The sequence below is a fragment of the Eleutherodactylus coqui genome, chromosome 1 (genome assembly GCF_035609145.1).
Source record: "Eleutherodactylus coqui strain aEleCoq1 chromosome 1, aEleCoq1.hap1, whole genome shotgun sequence".
Lineage (NCBI taxonomy): Eukaryota > Metazoa > Chordata > Amphibia > Anura > Eleutherodactylidae > Eleutherodactylus > Eleutherodactylus coqui.
Window position 1 is genome coordinate 266,144,864 of NC_089837.1, and position 20,343 is coordinate 266,165,206.

Sequence of the window (20,343 nt, forward strand, 5' to 3'; positions counted from 1 at the left end):
AGCAAGGAGAGCAAGGAGATTTAAAATTTCCTGGGCTCCCCGGCTCCTGTGAATGTGTCCGGCATTTTGCCGGTGGGCGCATGCGCAGCAGCCGGAAGGGTCCATGGAGGATAATCGCATCTGGATTCAAATGCGGAAGCCTCCAAGAAGATGTTTCATCTCCTCTCACCGATCGCATCGGTGAGGGGAGATGGAACTTCCACTTTTTAAAGAACTTTTACGTGATCGCCATTATGCATTGGATAACGGCGATCACGTGACCAGTAACCGCATACCGCGGCTCCCCGTGACATCCCCAGGCTTTTGGCTACCTTTGGTAGCCAGGAGCAGGGAGATTTTAAATTTCTTGGGCAATATTTCACTTTTGCGCATGCGTCCGCCATCATGCTGACGGGCGCATGCGGAGAAGCTGGGGTAAGGTCCGCGGATGAACATCCCATCAGGGAACAAATCCGGGGACCTTGGGTACGTAATTTCATCCCCCCTTACGGATATGATCCGTAAGGGGAGATGAAACTTTAACATTTTAAACTTTTAACTTTTTTTTTTTTTTTTTACTTTTTAACTTTATATGATCACCGTTATCCGATGGATAACGGTGATCATATGACTGGAAACCACATACAGCGGTCCCCAGTCATATCTCCCTGCACTCGGCTAACTGTGACAGCCGGGTGCAGGGAGATTTTGAACTAGCCGGGCTCGCCGGCCTTCTGCGCATGCGCGCCACATCTGCACATCGCAGAAGCCAGCAGAGGGTCCGGAGACCGGCCGGAGGACATGGAGTAAGCGGGGTGAGTATTTTCACCTTCCCTCATGGATCGGATCCATGAGGGGAGGTGAAGCTTTTCTTTTTTTTTACTTTTCCGCGATCGCCGTTATCCATTGTATAACGGTGATCGCGGTCCCCGCTGACATCTCCTGCCTCCCGCCTACCTACAGGAGCCAGGAGATTTTAAATTTCCCGCGCCGCCGGGCCTTCTGCGCATGCGGCTGACGTAATGCAGCCTGGCGTGCATGCGCAGAAGGACGGCTACGGGACCGGAGCATCAGGAGAGCGGGGAGCCGTGCGGCAGACCTCGGTGAGTAATTTCAGCTGCCCCGATGGATCTGATCCATCAGGGCAGCTGAATATGTAACTTTTTTTCAACTTTTATTTACTTTTTTGCGATCGGCGCTATCCATTGGATTGCGCCGATCGCAATGCCGGGAGGGGGGCGGGGGGTCCGTACAGCCCGGGATGACAGCTCCATGCTGTCAGCTACCTGCGGACACCGACAGCATGGAGCTGTCACGTCCAGAGCCCGAGGGGCTTTTTTCTCTGCAGGACACATGTTTTTACGTCCTCAGAGAATGAAGCCCACTTCGGGAGGACGTAAAAACACTATGGGCTGGTTGTTAAGGGGTTAAACAAAAACCAGAAACACCGCTTAAGGAGCTACAAACAAATATTCAGGAAACGAGTCATGTTTGGAAAGCTTATGCCAAGGGGCTAGATTATGTATGCAAAATTCATTTGCAGCTGTGCAGCATGGTTTAGGTATGGGTAAGGGTACACATGGGGGGGGGGGGCTGAGCTGTAATTTTGCACCTTGAGCCTTTAGCTACATCCTTCGGTGTGCTACAACGTTAATTTTGTGCATTGCGGGATGCATAAAACTTGCAATGATATAGACCCATTAAAAACAATGTGGTCTATTGACTTGTGATTTTTCTATTACTAGATATGAGGATTGCAGCATGTTCTACTTTCTGCAAGTCCGTAGAAATCTCACCCATTGTTTCCAATGTCTGAGGAAACAAAACGAACACATTGCATTCGTACATACATGCGAGTTTTATGAGTGTCACGTGACTTTTCATTTCTATTGCTGGTGATGTACTGTTACATCACTTCTTAATAAGGAAGATGGAATATAAATCCTCCACAGTGCCACCTATTGGAAGGCAGCATTCCTTCAAACCAAAGTTAGGCTTTTAATACAAACCTTGTAACAATAACTGGGAATTATCTTGAAGGAACTCAGCATACATTTTTGATCTTCCTTTATTGCCTCAACATGTTCAAACAGAGGACAGATTATAAAAAGGGGTTGTCTTCTCAACCAGGCCACTCCTTTAGGCTGCCTTCAGACGAGCCTCAAAATCACGCGAGATTTGTGCATTGCGAGACGCACAAATATAAACCTCATTCTTTTGAATGCGGTCATACACATCAGCGATGTCCTATCTTGTGCATGCTCTCACAACGCCAAACGCCTCGCTGCCTCGGGGAATTAACATGGATGGCAGGCGCGATACGGAGGCTGGATTCATGGCCCCATATCGCGCGAGCCTGTGTGAAGTTAGTCTTAAGAAGTATAGTCGGATAATTATCTCAGAAGTATGAAAGCTACCAGTAAAACAAGCTTTACATTTTACAAGCTTAAACTTACTGTAACATTAATATAGATCAGCATTTCCCAAACTGCAGTCCTCACAATCCCCCTAACAGGTCAGGTTTTCAGGATTTGCATAGCATTGCATAGGATATATATTGTTAGTGCCTCAGACATTGTCACAAGTATTCTCTCTATAGGATATCTTCAAACCGTGACCTGTTATGGGGCCATGAGGACTGAAATTTGGGAAACACTGCTATAGATATACGTGTATATATATATTTTACTTACATCATCCTGAACATTCAAGTCACACCCAGCTTGTAGAAGGATCTGTACCACATTAAGATGTCCTTTATTGGCTGCAAGATGTAGTGGAGTGCGCCCATGCTGCAGAAAGAAAACAAATATATACAACTGAATGTGAGAAGACTGCCTAGAAGGAAAAAAGGTTTCATCCCCAGTTAAAATGGTTATACACTTATTGGACAATTTCCATGATTTCATTGTAAAGTGCGAGAACATTAAGGGTTTTAGGCCGCCTGCAGACGGCCGGGTCGGATCCGGCTGCGAGAATTCTCGCAGTGGGACCCGACACGAGCGTCTGCAGAGAGCAGTGTGTCACTCACCTGTTCCCGCGGCCCCGGCTCTTTCATGTGCCGGCTGCCGGCGCATGCGCACAGCGGGGTCGGCGGCAGGTAAGTGGCGTTTCTGTGCGGGCTCGTTTGCCGTGCGAGATTTCGCACGGCCGTCTGCCTAGGATTGTGTTTGTTAACGCAATCCTATGTCAGCTTCCAGGGGCGGAAATGCCGTGGGAAATCGCGCCGCGGAATTTCCGCCCGTGTGCAGGCGGCCTTAAGCAGAAAAAAAAATCGTCATAAGGATCAAAAGTTTCCATTTTGACCAGTATAAAAGGTTTTGTTCCAATGGTGGCAATCTTATTATATTTACGTTCTGCAGCCTATTAGCCCCTTAGTGACCGCCCTATAGTGATTCTATGTCCTGCCGTTGCAGGACCTGTATGGAGGGAGATTGCACGACTATCTCCCTCCATACATCACAGGCATTGGCTGTTTATTACAGCTGACACCCGCAGCATTTAAATCTTCGATGTTCGGGGGTCTCATACTGCTCAGGGAGCCATGCGGGTGGCATGGCAGAATGCCTTTCAAGCCATACCCGTGGAGTTGCTTGATAGGCTGCCTGCCCGATCACAGTATGATGTAATGCTGTGGCATTACATCATACTGCAAGAGCAATCAAAGTATCGCAAGTTGTGGTCCTCTGTGGGGACGAAAAGAGAAAAAAATGTAAGAATAAGATCAATCAAGTTTTACTAATTATTTTTTTTTTAAAAAGTAATAAAAGTAATAAAAGAAAACCCTTTAGCCATATTTATAATAAAATAATCTAAATAATAAACCGCCGCATCCGTAAAAGTCTGATCTATGAAAGTAACATATTATTTACACCGCACAGTGAATGTCATCTGAAAAAAAAAAATAAAGAAAACCAGAAATTGACTTTTTTGGTCACACGGTCTTCAAGAAAAAATGCAATAAAAAACAATTGAAAAGTTGTATATATTCCAAAATGGTACCAACGCAAACTACGGGACATCACGCAAGAAAGTCGATGGAAAAATAAAAGGTATTGCGCTCAGAAGATGGCGGCAGAAAATTAAAAAAAAAAAAAAATCTATATTTTTGAGGGAAAAAAAAGTAGTACAGCAAAAAAAAAAAAAAAAAAAAAATTTATAAATTTAGTATTGTAGTAATCATACTGACCCATAGAAAAAAACATTGTCATATGTTTTTTGTTGCAATTAGTGCGCCGTAGAAACAAAATGCACCGAAAGATGGCAGAATAATTTTTTTTTTCTTTCCATTTTTTGCCACTTACAATTTTTAAAAAGTTTTCTAGGACACTATATGGAGCATTAAATAGTACCATTGAAAAATACAACTCATCCCGCAAAAAACAGGTCCTCAAACAGCGATGTCGATGGATAAATAAAGCAGTTACAATTTTTTAAAAGGGGGAGAAAAAAACAAAAATGGAAAAACAAAAAAGCTTGGTCACTAAGAGGTTAAATCTGCGTGCTTTTATGGTTATAACACAGGTTCTCTTATAAATTCCTTAAAGGAATTATCCAGAACGAAAATATTGATTACCTATCCATAGTGAAGGTCATCAATATGAACTTGGTGAGGTTCTGCAACTCAGGACTCCCACCAATCAGCTGTTTGAAGTGGCTACTAATGTCACATTCATTTATCACATGGCCTATGTGCACATGAGCTACAATATGAATTGTGATGTAAATGGTATGAGCCACAGCCTCTTCAAACAGCTGGTTCACAGAGAGAAGTGGCAGACCCCCACCAATCTACTTAAGGGCATATTTACTGCCGGGTTCCCCCTGAAAATGCAGTTACTAAGTGGGGGGAGAGGCTAAAAAAAAAAACAAAAAAAAACACTCACCTCTTTCACTCTCCCACCACATACTCACAAAAAAAGCTGCATTATCGCCAGTGTTTTCAATGGGGCCAGCGGCAGCAGCCCCATTGAAAACATTGAGTATATCACGGACTTCTGCCATAGCTGTGACAGCTGTAGCAGGAGTTTCCTTTATCCCCGCGGGGATGAAGGAATCCTCTGCCACAGCTATGAAAGCTGTGGCAGAAGTCCAGGATGCTATCCCATTGCTTTGAATGGGGTCGACGCTGCTGCCGGCCCCATTGAAAGCAGTGCTTTTGTGGCAACCCCTGCAGCATGATTTTCGGGGAAGGGCTTGAAATATAAGCCCTTCCATGAAAATCATCCCTAGCTGGTTAAAAAAAACCAAAAAAACGCGCCTGAGCGGTGGAGAGGTGAGATGGCTCCGATTAAACAAAATAAAGTAGCCAACAGGCTGCAAAAGTATGCCCGACCCAGCGGCTCAGCGGACTCCCGATCTAACAAGCCCTGCAGCCCACAAGGCACATCCCCTGGAGGGGCCAAACCAGTTTCACCTCCTATATCCTGCCCAACCATTGCTGATGTGTTGAAAGCAATCACGGAGTCCCGCTCTGCCCTCACAGAGAAAAGCGATACTCTGCAATCAGACTTTAATCTGCTGAGAGCAGATGTTCAAACGCTGCGGTAACACATGACCGAGTCTCTAACCTGGAGGACACCACTACACAGCTCTCGGACCAGCTGCAGACCCTTAGCACCAGCTTTGCAGTGCAGCACAAAAACAATTGACGACATGGAGAACCGGCTGCGTCGGTGTAATCTCAAATTCGTGGGACTGCCGGAGGGAGCAAAGGGCAAAAACCCCTGTGATTTCTTGAAATCGCTCAAGAAGGCATACGGCCCAGACTCCCTTTTGCCTCTGTTTTGTGTGGAAAGAGCCCACTGGATTCCATCTAAAGCCCCGCCGCCTGGAGGACCCCCACGTACCTTCATAGCTAAATTATTCAATTACAGGGACAGGGACAAAGTCTTGGTGCCTAATCGCATGAAAGATCTGCTGCAGGTCGGAGGGCAAACAGTCCGTATCTTCCCAGACTTTTCCTTGGAGGTGCAACAGAGGCGCCAAAGAAAGCTCTGCACGCTAAACAGCTTGTCTACGCCATGTTGTACCCATCTTGGCTGAAAGTAATCAAGGATAATCGTTCCCATTTCTTCAAGAGTCCAGGAGAGGTCCTAAATTGTCTCGAGCGAAATTGAATCCTGTTTGTGAGACACTACGAAATTGTTGCCGTGGCTGGCCCACTATTTCTTCTGTATGGCAACTACTGAAGGAGGCTTCCCCCCCCCCCCCCCCCTTCCTTATCGCTTCCCACCCTTTCTCACTTCCTCCCCCCTATCCACCCCCTTAGGCTCTTGGGCCAGCCACTTATGATACAACCGTTCTTAGTATTTGATGTGGGTTGGTGTCAATTAGGCTATTCCTCTCCTCTGATTTTCCCGGCGATTTGGTGTTATTACTCTCCGTGGCCCTTCCCTGGTGGACCCCTCCTCGCAGCCAATAGCTGGGTATATGCGAGCTGTGGTGATAGAGCCCACACCTACAAGATTGTGCCTCATACTCTTTCGCAGGGGGACCATATGACTAGATTTGCTCTCTCTGTCTGAAGTTTCTCTGTTGGTTTTCTAGGGTAGGCTTAACGCCATTCCCAAAGTTGCGTATTATGGGATCCAAACCGGTCCTAAGTTTCGGAGGATGGGTAGGGTGGAAAGGGTTTTTTGTTATGGTTCATACATCTAAGATTATTATTCTGCTCTATTGCACTTTTTTTTGGCGTGACTCTTCTTTCGGTGTTATGCGGGTGTTCTGTGAAAACAATGCCCAATTCTATAGCAATGGCTAGTATGCATCTCAAGTTGATCTCCTGGAATGTTAGGGGCTTGAATTCCAAATTTAACAGAGCCTTGGCTTTCAACTTTCTAAAGGTTCATTCTCCCCACATCATACTATTCCAGGAGATGCATTTGTAGGGTTCAAAGATACTAGCTCTTTAGAGGGCCAATATAGGCTCTGGGTATCACGCTATTTATTCCAACTATGCCAGAGGAGTCAGTGTCCTGGTGGCTAAGTCAGCCCAATTTATATTCCGACAAATCCGTATTGATTCTGGGGGTCGGTTTCTGATCCTTCAGGGCACCTTTCATGGCCGGCTCCTCACGATATTCAATATTTATTTGCCGCCTTTTGTCTCCTTTTTTTGGTCTTGTTTTTCCCTTCTTTCTTTTTCTCCTGGTGTTTTGGGGCTCCGAGACTAGGAGCCTTCTTTGGTTTGGGTTTGTTCCATTATAGGTAATCTATCTATCTATCTATCTATATATCTATATATATATAAAAACGAATGTCTGTCTGTCTGTCTGTGATGCATTACTACACCATTCATCCGATCGCCATGAACCTTTGGGAAGTTGCTGAGTACACTCCTGGGAAGATTACTGGCATAGTACATCTATCCTATGATAGGTGGCGCGCGTGCGAGCATCGTTGACAGTTATGACCCCCAGACGTAGATCGTTTGATTTCCATCTCAAGCACGAAAGAAAAAGGCATTACGAGCTTCAGAAACAGACGAACAACGGGTTGCGTGTTCAACTACAAAATGATGCATCTGCTGAACATTTCACAAAACAATTGCGGTTGCTATTCCTTATACTGCTGAGGTAACATGAAAGCTGCGCTGTGATTGGTTGTAATTTCTTATATGGCTGAGGTAGCATGAAAGCTGTGCTGTGATTGGTTATGTATTATACTGCTGAGGGAACATAAAAGCTGTGATTGGTTGCTCTTTCTTATACTGCTGAGGTAACATGAAAGCTGCGCCATGTTTTTTTGCTATTTCTTATACTGCTGAGGTAACATGAAAGCTGCGCTGTGATTGGTTGCTATTTTTTATACTGCTCAGGTCACATGAAAGCTGCGCTGTGATTGGTTGCTATTTCTTATACTACTGAGGTCACATGAAAGCTGCGCTGTGATTGGTTGCTATTTCTTATACTGCTGAGGTAACATGAAAGCTGCGCTATGATTGGTTGCTATTCCTTATACTGCTGAGGTAACATGAAAGCTGCGCTGTGATTGGTTGCTATTTCTTATACCGCTGAGGTATGCTGAAACCTGTGCTGTGATTCATTGCCATTTCCTATAGTGCTGAGGTAACATGAAAGCTTCGCTGTGATTGGTTGCTATTCCTTATACTGCTGAGGTAACATGAAAGCTGCGCTGTGATTGGTTGCTATTTCTTATACCGCTGAGGGAACATAAAAGCAGCGCTGTGGTTGGTTGTTATTTCTTATATGGCTGAGGTATAATGAAAGCTGAGCTGTGATTGGTTGCTATTTTTTTATACTGCTGAGGTAACATGAAAGCTGCGCTGTGATTGGTTGCTACTTCTTATACTAATGAGGTGACATGAAAGCTGTGCTTTGATTGGTTGATATTTCTTATACTGCCAAGTTAACATGAAAGCTGCGATGTGATTCGCTGTTACTTTCTAAACTGCTGAGGTAGCATGAAAGCTGCGCTGTGATTGGTTGTTATGCATTATACTGCTGAGGGAACATAAAAGCTGTGCTGTGATTGGTTGCTCTTTCTTATACCGCTGAGGCAACATGAAAGCTGCGCTGTGATTTTTTGCTATTTCTTATACTGCTCAGGTCACATGAAAGTTGCGCTGTGATTGGTTGTTATTTCTTATACTACTGAGGTAACATGAAAGCTGCGCTGCGATTGGGTGTTATTTCTTATACTGCTGAGGTAACATGAAAGCTGTGCTGTGATTGGTTGCTATTAGATTCTATTAAACCAAAGGACTAATGCCTATGGACGGATTTCTGCCGTGGTTTATGCCACGTAAATCCGCAGCGGAAAAACGCTGCTCTTAGGTTCTATTGAACCTAATAGCTCAGTGCCCACAAGCGTGATTCTGCCGCGGGTTTACACCATGGGAAAGAAATCGTGGCATGTTCTATTCTACTGCGTTATTCCATGGCGTGAGGTCTCCATTATTACAGTACTAATGGAGACCTCCCGGTGACCGCGGAATAACGCAGTGATTGCGGCGTAATACTGCGGCATAATCCCACTCCAGCCGTGGGCATCCATCCTAAAAGCTCAATGTTCACGCAGCGAGAAAGAGGCATGTCCTAATTGCCACGGAAAGAGCGCGGCCGGCTTCCATTGTAGTCAGTTAAAGCCGTCTATTACGCGATACTTCCGCTGTGAGTACAGCGGAAGTACTGTGGAAAAACGTGTGCCCGGCTTCCATTGCAATCAATGGAAGCCATTTGTCACGCGATACTTCCAGAAGTTTCGCATGATTACGCGTCACCCCTCACAGCTGGCCGCCTCATCGCCCACCCCCGGCGTGTCATGCGATCCGGAGAGGTGAGTGTGGGGTCTTGTGGGGCACCGTGTGGGACTTAGCTAAGGGTTCCTGCCCACGGACGAAGCGGGATATGCCCGCGGTTTAAAGCCGCGGGTATCCTGCAGAGAGAACCAAAAAATCCCTACTGGGGATTGTGGAAAAACACGCTTTGGTTCAGCGGTGTCCTGGAGGTCTCCTTTAATACTATATTAATGGAGACACACGCAGCAGAAAAACGCTTTAAAAATACAGCACGCCATGATTTTTTTCCTGCACCATAAATCCGCGGCAGCATCATGCCACCGCGGAAACCTCTGCAGAAATCCAGCCCAAAATCGGACCAGTAGCGATATCACATATGTGGGGTTTAGCTGAAATGTTTAATGTGCTTCATGAAAATAGGGGAAGGATGCGCAAAAGGTTTTTTTTCTTTAAATTTTCTTTTTTTTGTACATTGTTGATTTAGTCGATGGCAGAGTAGGACAACTGTATCTGGCATCATGTTGCCATGGCAACCCAGCAACACAGAGGGATCTCCCTCCCTCTGTGAAGCCTTTCCACATCTCCACCGAACTGCTGCTCTCTGCAGCTCCCTGAAGGTGGCTGTAGGTGTGTATAAAAGCAACCAATCAGCACCTAGCACAGAGCTCTGGGTACAGCAGTGAGGGTGTGTATGTGGCTGCCAATAAGAAGCTCTGGGCGTTCTCTTCACCTTAGGTAATCTCCAGCCAGCAGCATTGTGGTGACAAGATACAAGAATACGGAGCCTTAGGCCTTATGTCCACTAGCAAAATAGAATTGCGGAATCCGCATTCAATTTTGCCCACAGGGAATCACTGGCCATTCGCGGTCAATGAAATTGAATTTTGCACCCGCGGATGGCATTTTAATTGATTTGCGTTTTTCACGCGCGGAAGAAAAACGCGGCATGCTCCATTTTACCGCGGATTGTGCGCGGATCGGCCACATTCCTAGCAATGGGTTCAGATATCCGCATGAAAAAAAACATTTAACCCCTTAATGACACGGCCTATTTTGGCGTTGAGGACCAAGCGATTTTTTGGTATTTTTCCATCTCCATTTTTCAAAAGCCATAACTTTATTTTTCCGTGGACGTGGCCATATAAGGGCTTGTTTTTTGCGTGGCGATCTGTAGTTTTTATCGGTGCCACTTTTGGGTACATAGACAATATCGTAAAATTGTTTAATTTTTTTTATGATAACGGAGAGAAAACGCATCAATTCTGGCATAGATTTCTTTTTCTTTTTTTTACAGCGTTATTCATGCAGCATAAATGACACACTAAAGTTTTTCTGCGGGTCAGTACGGTAACAACGATACCAAAATTGTTATATTTTTTTTAGGTTTTTACACTTTTTTGCAATAAAACCCCCCTTTTTTTTTAAATCTTTTTTTTTTCTCTATAGCTGCATTCAAAGTCCTGTAACTTTTTTATTTTTCCATGTACGGAGCTCTTTAAGGGCTTATTTTTTGTGAAATGAGCTGTAGTTTTTATTGGTACTATTTTGTGGAATGTACGGCTTTTGTGATCACTTTTATTGCATTTTTTGTGAGGCAAAAAATGCGTTTTTTTTACGCTTTTTGTCGTACAAAATAAAAAGCGTGTTCAACTTTTTGTACACGTCTTTACGGACGCGTCAATACCCAATATGTGGGGTTTTCATTTTTTCTCCCTTTTTTATGCTAATATTAGAAAAAGCATAAAAAAGGGGTTTTTTAATATTTTTTTTTACATTTTTCTTTTTTTTTTTTACGTTTTTCTTTTCTTTTTTTTTTTACACTATTCGAGTCCCTCTGAGGGACTTGCAGCACTATGCCTATGATCGCTGTCATAAGGCATGGCAGAGCTAGTGCTCTGCCATGCCTTATCGCTTGTACAGCGATTATAGGCACAGGCAATACAGGACGCCAGTGTCCTGTTGCCATGGTGACAGGCCGGGCTCTCGCGATGACATCGCGATAGCCGGCCGGAGACACAGAGGGAGCGCGATCCCTCTGTGAACTCTTTCCCTGCCGCGATCTACTTAGATCGCGGCAGGGAAGGGGTTAACAGCGGGGGGGGGGGGGGCATCTCTGTTGCAGCGGGACGCCGGCTGTGACTGACAGCCGGCTCCCGCTGCGGGATATCGCGGGATCATATGTGATCCCGCGCTATCCCCAGGACGTACCGGTACGTCCTGTTGCGGGAAGTGCCAGGCTCCCAGGACGTACCGGTACGTCCTGGAGCGGGAAGGGGTTAAAGCAAATCCAAGCGGAATCTGCTGCGAAAATCCGCAGCAGATTCTGCGCGGATTGTATTTTTCTAGTGGACATGAGGCCTTAATCCTGTGCTGTATTTTCACTATTTGCCGGGATTAAAGCCCAAGACCAAGTGCCATATGTTTAAGGTGCTAGGTCCTTAATGGATAAAAGTTTGGAAGACTGGTATGCCCCAAATGCTTGGAGTGATATAGTATATCAGACCTAATATATGTCTAAGATACTCTGACCCAATATAGACAAAGTTAGGCAGTAAGAAGTCTTATGTTATATGTTCTGATTATGTGTTTATGCCCCATTCCCCTCTCTGTCGGAGGCTCCATTTGGAGCCTCTGGCGCACATCCAGCACGAAATTTCAGACAAAATAGCTAGCGTGTCTGGTATGTTTAAAGCCAGATCCTATTATAGTCAATAAGGACCATCCTGCTCGGTTTGTATTCGACAGTTCTGGTATTTTCATGGATTTGTTCTGAGGAAGAAGCCAAACAATGGAAATCACACTGGAGGAGCCAGCGAATGAGGCCTTAGGCCTCATGTCCACGGGGAAAATCAGATCCGCTGCAGATTCTACATGGAGAATCTGCAGCGGGTCCCTCCTGCCCCGCGGACATGAGCGCTGAAAATAGAAATTTAAAAGCATTTACCTATCCGTAGCGGGCGGCGAAGGTCAGCTGTTCCTCACGGCCGGATCTTCATTTTCGGCCGGCGGATGAATTCCTGACGCCGGCGGCACGTCGCCGGCACGTCGTCGACGTGCCGCGCGCATGCGCCGGGCACATCCGCCGAGCCGAAGCAAGGGAGATGCGGCCGTGAGGAAGAGCAGAGCTTCGCGGCCCGCTGCGGGTGAGTAAATGCTTTTAATTCCTATTTTAGGTCTCCCGCGGATCCGGACGGCTTCCATAGGCTTCAATAGAAGCCCGCGGGAGCCGTCCCCGCGGGAGACCCGCATGAAAATGGAGCATGGTCCAGATTTTTTCATGCTCCATTTTTTTTAAAATGCCTTTTATTGACGATCCGCGGGTATTTATCTACCCGCGGGTGGTCAATGCATCCCTATGGGGTGCGGATCCGCGCGCGGGAGATCCGCTGCGGATTTTAAATCACATTTTGCCCGTGGACATGAGCCCTTAGAGTCAGGGATAGTTTGTAGTTAGGGTGATCGGCATGTAAGCAATTGCAACCAAGAACATATACACAGAAAAACGCACAGGCATACCAGTATGTTCCAGGGATGCAGCATGTCACATGATGCTAGTGATATGTCATCTTTAAATTAAAATATGAGATTTCTAATGTAGGACGTTGTTTTTCTTTATTTTAAATGGATACTTTAAAAGCAATGCAAAAAATAAATCTCAGAACATAATTCCTCTGCAGGAAATATGCTTGTCAATTACTTTCTAACAAATGCACATAGCATTTTTTTGGTTACAGATTACAATCACTGATCTAAACATGACCTTTTACTGAGTGTCAAATAATTGACATAACCACAGCAAGGTGTATTTCCTGGAAAGGATCCAGGCCAAGGTTTCAGGTAACGCAATGACAATTAGGTTCATATTGTTTCTAGGCAACAGAGAGGTAGGCTGTGAAATATCTCAAAGCTATGAGCAGTTTATCATCTAGATATGTGCTCAGACAGGTTTCTCAGTAAGAGGGCATTTATTATTCGACAGACTCAGCTAGAGGTGCGTTTAGAAGGAAAGATTATTGTTCCAAAAATTGTTCAAACGAATGAAAGTGAACTATAAGCGTTCCGTTTTGATGCGAGCCAACAACTGCATGACGAATGAGAATTGTGCGCTTCTCGTTCAGTTTTAGCCAACATAAAAATTGTTGGCTTCATCATTGCATTCATACGCTGATTGTTCAGTGTTTCACATAGGAATATGAAACACTTAACAATTAGCTTGTTTGCTCGGGCGAACAAGAATCGTTATGTTATCGTTAGGTGCAAAAGGAACTTTACAAACTGTTCTAGTGATATATCAAAATAATAAAGCTAACAATATTCTAGTTCATGGAAAGATCTACATTAGAGATGAGCGAGCACTAAAATGCTCGGGTGCTCGTTACTCGAGTCGAACTTTCAGTGATGCTCGAGAGTTCGTTTCGAGTAACGAACCCCATTGAAGTCAATGGGCGACTCGAGCATTTTTGTATATCGCCGATGCTCGCTAAGGTTTTCATTTGTGAAAACCTGGGAAATTCAAGAAAGTGATGGGAACGACACAGAAACAGATAGGGCAGGCGAGGGGCTACATGTTGGGCTGCATCTCAAGTTCCCAGGTCTGACTATTAAGCCACAATAGTGGCAAGAGTGAGACCCCCCCCCCCCACTGTCAGCATAAAGATCGTTCTCCTCTGCCACAGCTGTAACAGCTGTGGCAGAGAAGAACGATGTTAGCCCATTGAATATAATGGAGCCGGCAATACAGCTGGCTCCATTGAAAGCAATGGGCTGCCGGCGATCGCGGGATGAATTGTCGGGAAGGGCTTAAATATATAAGCCCTTCCCTGCAATTCATCCAGAAATGTGTAAAAATTTTTAAAAAATATACTCACCTTGTCCCGGCAGAACGATGTTAGCCCATTGAATTCAATGGAGCCAGCAATACAGCCGGCTCCATTGAAAGCAATGGCCTGCCGGCGAGCGCGGGATGAATTGTCGGGAAGGGGTTAAATATATAAGCCCTTCCCTGCAATTCATCCAAAAATGTGTAAAAAAATAAATAAAATAAAATAATATATATTATATATATATATATATATATATATATATATATATATATATATATATATATATATATACACATATATACATACTCACCTTATGTAAAAGTTTTTTTTACATAAGGCTTTTTTGTTTCCCCATCCTTCCAGCAGTGGTTATTGCCACTAGGAAGCCTGTCCTATCTGTTTGTAAAACCCCTTTAGAAACCATTAAAGAAATAACTAATACTATCTAGGACTGTATTTAGGTCCCAAGGAGGGACTATTTTCCTGATAAAAGTTTTTTTTCCCTTTCAGACCCTTTTAAAAACCTTTTAACCCACTTATATTTTACAAGGCGGGTGTTAAAAAATATACTAGACTTCCGCCCAAGACACAGAGGGAGCAGGACGTGTTCTACAGAGCTCCTGCGAACACAGCCTCCCAGAGCCACCGGGACCCTCTGGTGCCCTACAAAAGCAGCTGCCGGGGACGAACATCTCCTCGGCTTGCGAGGCAGAAGTCCCCCACACCCCAAAGACACCCGGGAAGCCCCCGGGAGACCCCGCAACGCGACACGCGGAGCCCCCAAATCGGGACACGGGCGGGAGGAGAGAGAGGACACGGGGCCCGGGGCACACCGAAACACAACCAACCAGCGGAGGGACTCACCGGATTGCTGACCGCGACAGGAGACGCGCCGAGGATCCCCCGGGGTGCCGCGGCCTGGGAGACATCTGAGACCGGGGCCCGGACTTCCGGTCGCGAAGGCCGCGAGGTCCCCTGATCGGAGAGGGCCCCCGTGGAGCCCTAGGGGGAGCCCGGAGGTCCCGCTGAGAGACATCGGCACACGGGGAGAAGGCGGAGAGGCGGAGGCAGAGCGGCGGCGTGAGCCGCGATCCAGCCACCCGGCCGCGATAGCCGGCACACGGAGCGGCGCGAGAGAGGTAACCTCCCCAGGGTATCCGGACGACCCGGAGATCCCCTCCGGGGCACGACCGCCACCCGCGGAGCGACCGGAGCGCCGCGGCCTAGCAGAACCAGAAGCCGCGGCCTAAATTTCTGGCAGTGACGTCAGCGACAAACCCCGCCCACTACGGTGGCCGCGGGAGCGGCGATTACGAGACCGGCCTCCCTGACTGAGGCGCGCCGCGGCCCGGCGGCACTCGAATCACCGGCCCCGACCGAGGGGGGGCTGCCGGCAGGTCGTGACCCGACGAGACACAGGGGCTGAGGCGCGGGGCCTCGGGGGAGATACCAGCGGCCCGGTGAGTAAGGGGAAGGACACAGAACCCCCCCACAGAAGACTGGATAACCCCCACCCACACATCACCCTAGAAACCGGCCACAGGGAAAACAACAAGGGGAAAACAAAAGTCATACCACACATAAGCCCCCATACGAACTGTAGACAAACCCCACCAGACCGTGGCCCGGGGCAGTGCCCCAACAACACAGCAAGGGCATAAACAAGGCCTGAGAGGAGGGGGAGAAAAAGAAAGGAAGAACACAGAAGGGTAACGCGCCTAAAGAAAAGGGGAACACCCCAAGAGGGGGGGGAGGTGGAAAAGGGGAAGAAAACGAACAGGAGGAGAAGGACAGCAGCAAAACAGAGACCCCCCAACCCTGCAGAATAGAGTGGAGGCGAGAAAGGAGACAGAAGGGAACTTAACAAGAACAAAATCCACCAGAAAAACCCAATAGAACCACTCAAACAAAAATGCAAGAATAATAACTAAACGAGAAGCCGCATCCGCACCGAAAAAACCAGCAACAAAACAATAACGAACTTGGATACAGGGAAAAAGCAGCTCTCCGTACACTAAATCTGCATACCCACCAGAACCGAAAACTGAAATATGGACAAATATCTAAACGAACGTAGTTCAAATACTTCAACGCGAGCAACACGCCAGATAGATATAGACAAAACAAACTCAGGGGGAAAGCAGAAAAACAGACCGACCAAAAGTACAAAAGAAAAAGAGAGCAAGAACACTCAACAACCCATACCCTCCCCAAGAAACGCCTCACCCCGAGCCACAACAACATCGGACCAAAACCCTGAAACTCCGCCTCCACAAACCGCCACATCACCGATGGATAACAGTGCAGAAATGACACAGGCCACAATGGTGGCGCAAGAGGTCTCAAAAATATTACTACCATTATTTGACAACAGATTAGAGACATTGCACAAATCTATAAATTCAGCTCTATCGCAAATTACAGACAACACCCAAAGGCTGACAGAGCTGGAAGCAAAGTCCCAAAACACAGACCAATCCATAGCCACCTTAGAAGCCTCATTACAAAGAAGCCGATTAGAAACCGAAGCACTCCGGGAAAAAATAGACGACCTAGAGAACAGACATCGACGCAATAATCTACGTTTTGTGGGAATCCCGGAATCGGTAACCAACGCCCAACTCTCGACATACCTAACCACTGACCTACCACAAGCCCTTCAACTCAACATGCCAAATGACCCCTTAATAATTGAAAGGGCCCACAGAATCGGCCCACCAGGAGACGGACGCAACAACCGAACCCGACCACGACCAGTGATAGCCAAATACATGCACTGGGCAACGAAAGAGGAGGTTTTACAGGCCTACAGACGACGAAAAGAACTGATAATTCAAGGAGTGAAAATCCTCATATTTCAGGACTTCTCAGCTGCAGTCTCTCAAAAACGCAAATTATTCACTCCAATTTGTCAAGCCCTACACGAACAAAACACACGTTTCCAACTGCTGTATCCCGCAAAACTTCGGGTTCAAGAAGGCAATAGAACTTTGATATTTAACAATCCGGAAGACGCAAGGAGACACCTACAACTGGAAGAAGAAGACGGAAGAGGATGAGACAGAAAGAAAAAGGGAACTGGGTCCCTGATCCCCCAACACGACCCTGATCCAAATAATGCGGATGTGGCAGCACTAATGCAAAAGAAAAGATTGCATACATGTTTTATGTTTATATAAGTTTTTCTATGTTTTTCACTATGACCCATTTGAATTCTAGGAGAGAACCCAACAGGGAGATCGAAGGGCCCCGCCGACACGGCACGACCACTATTCAGTTGCACCCACGGCTCGCTGGGACCGGGGGATGCGACGACAGAAAGGCACTCACAACGGTAAATATGACCAAAACACATACATTAACATGCCTATAGACGTAGAGAATACAGATTACCACACACCCAAATCACTACAAATTCTATCTTGGAATGTAGATGGTCTTAACACACCTATTAAGCGAAAAAAAGTACTAACACACTTGAAGAGACACAAACCAGACATTGTATTCCTGCAGGAAACACATTGGAAAAAAGAGGGAAAGGGCGAGCTGAGAGCACCGTGGATAGAAACATGCTACACAGCCTCACATACATCAGCATCACGAGGAGTAGCCATCCTGATAAGGAAAAACATACCACACACGATGATACAAACCATAGCAGATCCACAAGGGAGATTCCTGGTGCTGAGGGTCAGCATAGACTCACAAACATATTGCCTGGTGAACATATACGCCCCCAACACAGACCAACCAAAATTCTATGCAACATTAACTGAACAGCTACAACCTTACCTAAACGACCACATAATCCTGGGGGGAGACTTTAATGGCATACAAGACGACTCACTAGACAGAACAGGACCTTCCACCCAACCAACCCCAACCACACAAGCGCTAATCACACTAATAGACCAACTTCACGTGTGCGACCCGTGGCGACTTTCAAACCCAACCAGCAGAGAATATACGTGCTGCTCCAACGCCCATCACTCGTTTTCTCGGATAGACTTTTTTCTAATATCGAACAAAATATTCGATTGCCACTGGCAATCTATAATTCATCCGATATCTCTAAGCGATCACGCACCGATCGCAACAACACTACAACTGGTCCCCTCTCGGAGGCTGTCACGGCTGTGGCGTTTCCCCTCCTACCTACGGGAATCGGAAGAGTTTAGAGAATACATAAAACTACACTGGAATAACTACGCAGACGACAACAGCGAACACATAGACAACATAGCACTCTTCTGGCAGGCCTCGAAGGCAGTGATGAGAGGTCACATCATAAGCTACGTATCCCACAAAAGGAAAAAATTCCAAACAGAATTCGAGGCCTTACACAGTTCTCTCTTGACAACACAAAAAGAACACATAGACGCTCAAGATGATAACTCATATCAAATATTCCTCACAGCAAAACACCTGCTAAATGAATTCGTACACACACATGCACATTGGCAAACACAACTAACAAAAAATAAATTTTATAGGTGGGGCAACAAGACGGGGCGACTGTTAGCAAACCTAACCAAACAAAGACAGCCACATAAACCAATATTAACCCTAAGGGGCACCAACGATAATACCCTGATGACAAAACAGGAAGAGATAACCCAAACACTTTACGAATATTTTGAAAACCTATACCGGGCAGAACCAGCAAACATACAGGACATCCACAATTTTTTAGAAACTATGAGCTTGCCGAGACTCACAGAGGAACAAAAAACAGTACTGAATGCAGATATACGAGAGGAGGAGGTTCGGGACGTAATCGCAGCGGCAGCAGGGGGAAAGACGCCGGGACCGGATGGTCTCACAACAGAATATTACAAAATACTAACAACAGACATAGTACCAGTGCTGACCCAACTATATAATGCAATATACATGGAAGATACCCAAACAGAGGACTTTGGCACTTCCAGAACAATTCTACTCCCCAAACAAAATAAAGACCCGACTGACCCGCGATCATACAGACCGATCGCACTACTAAACTGCGACTATAAATTCTTATCCAAAATACTAGCAGACAGACTTCAAACCATCCTACCGTCCATACTAGATACATCGCAAAAAGGCTTCACGCAAGGACGTAGTGCCCTAAAAAACATCAGGGCCGCCATAGCGGCAACTGTGGCAGCACAAAACCCCGAAAACCCCATAACAATGCTCCTCAGCCTAGACGCTGAGAAAGCTTTTGACAAAATGGCCTGGCCATTCCTAAACGTACTGCTGAAAAAAAGAGGGTTTGGACAGACCTTTGCAAACTATATCAACACAACACAAACAAACGCCACCACAATCCTCACAGTCAATGGCCATAATACCCCCCACATCGACCTTTTTAGAGGAGCTCGACAGGGTTGCCCCCTTTCACCATTACTGTTCAACATATCAATTGACCCGCTACTCAGATTCCTAACACACACCACGCTCTTTACAGGGGCGTGCTACGGAGAAACGAGGATAAAGGTAGAAGCATTTGCTGACGACCTCTTACTCATAGTCAACAACCCTAGGGAAACACTATCACCCCTATTACGGGAAATAGAAAGAATAGGCAAACTCTCAGGTTACACCCTGAACCTGGACAAAACAGAAGCACTACTACTTAGAGGACCAGCGAAACCCATATGGGCAAACCAACACCCATTCAAATGGGAAAAACATTCCATACAATATTTGGGGATTCAACTCACAAAAAACCCTTCTGCACTCTACCACACAAATATTGAACCATACGTCAAAAAACTAGAAACGACCCTAAATGTATGGAAGAACTTTACGGTCTCCTTTCTGGGGAGAATCAACCTCTTAAAAATGGTAGAATTCCCACGATTACTATACATCCTGCACTCACTCCCCATATTTCTAAAATTGAAAGACATAAAGAAGATCAACTATCTATATAGAAAATTCATTTGGGGAGGGGGAAGACCACGCATTGCCCTTAAAACCCTACACAAACACAAGGACAATGGCGGCACCAACCTACCAAATATAAGGGATTATAATCTAGCAGCACAAGCGAGATTTATCCATGACTGGATTTATTCCAAGTCGCACTTTACAAACACGCCACTAGAACAAATAATGGCCAAGCCAATACAACTACAAAATGTACTCCACCAACCATACTCAGAATTGCCAAAACAAATCAAACATAACCCCCTGATACTAGCGGCATGGAAAGCATGGAACAAACTACGTAGAGACAGTCAAACGTCACCACACATATCCCCACACCTGTCATTCATAAACAACCCCAAT

At 45.9% G+C, this 20,343-nt stretch overlaps 1 protein-coding gene across 10 annotated transcripts in view; it reads right to left on the reverse strand.

Moving 5' to 3' along the window:
* The window catches only part of ANKRD6 (ankyrin repeat domain 6), a 172,125-nt gene that overhangs the window by 73,050 nt on the left and 78,732 nt on the right, over positions 1 to 20,343 (reverse strand). For all 10 annotated transcript variants that reach the window (XM_066608535.1, XM_066608492.1, XM_066608483.1 and 7 more), the window contains one exon: positions 2,673 to 2,771. In XM_066608535.1, coding sequence (XP_066464632.1) covers positions 2,673 to 2,771 — 99 coding nt within the window. The remainder of the gene's footprint in view (positions 1 to 2,672; positions 2,772 to 20,343) is intronic.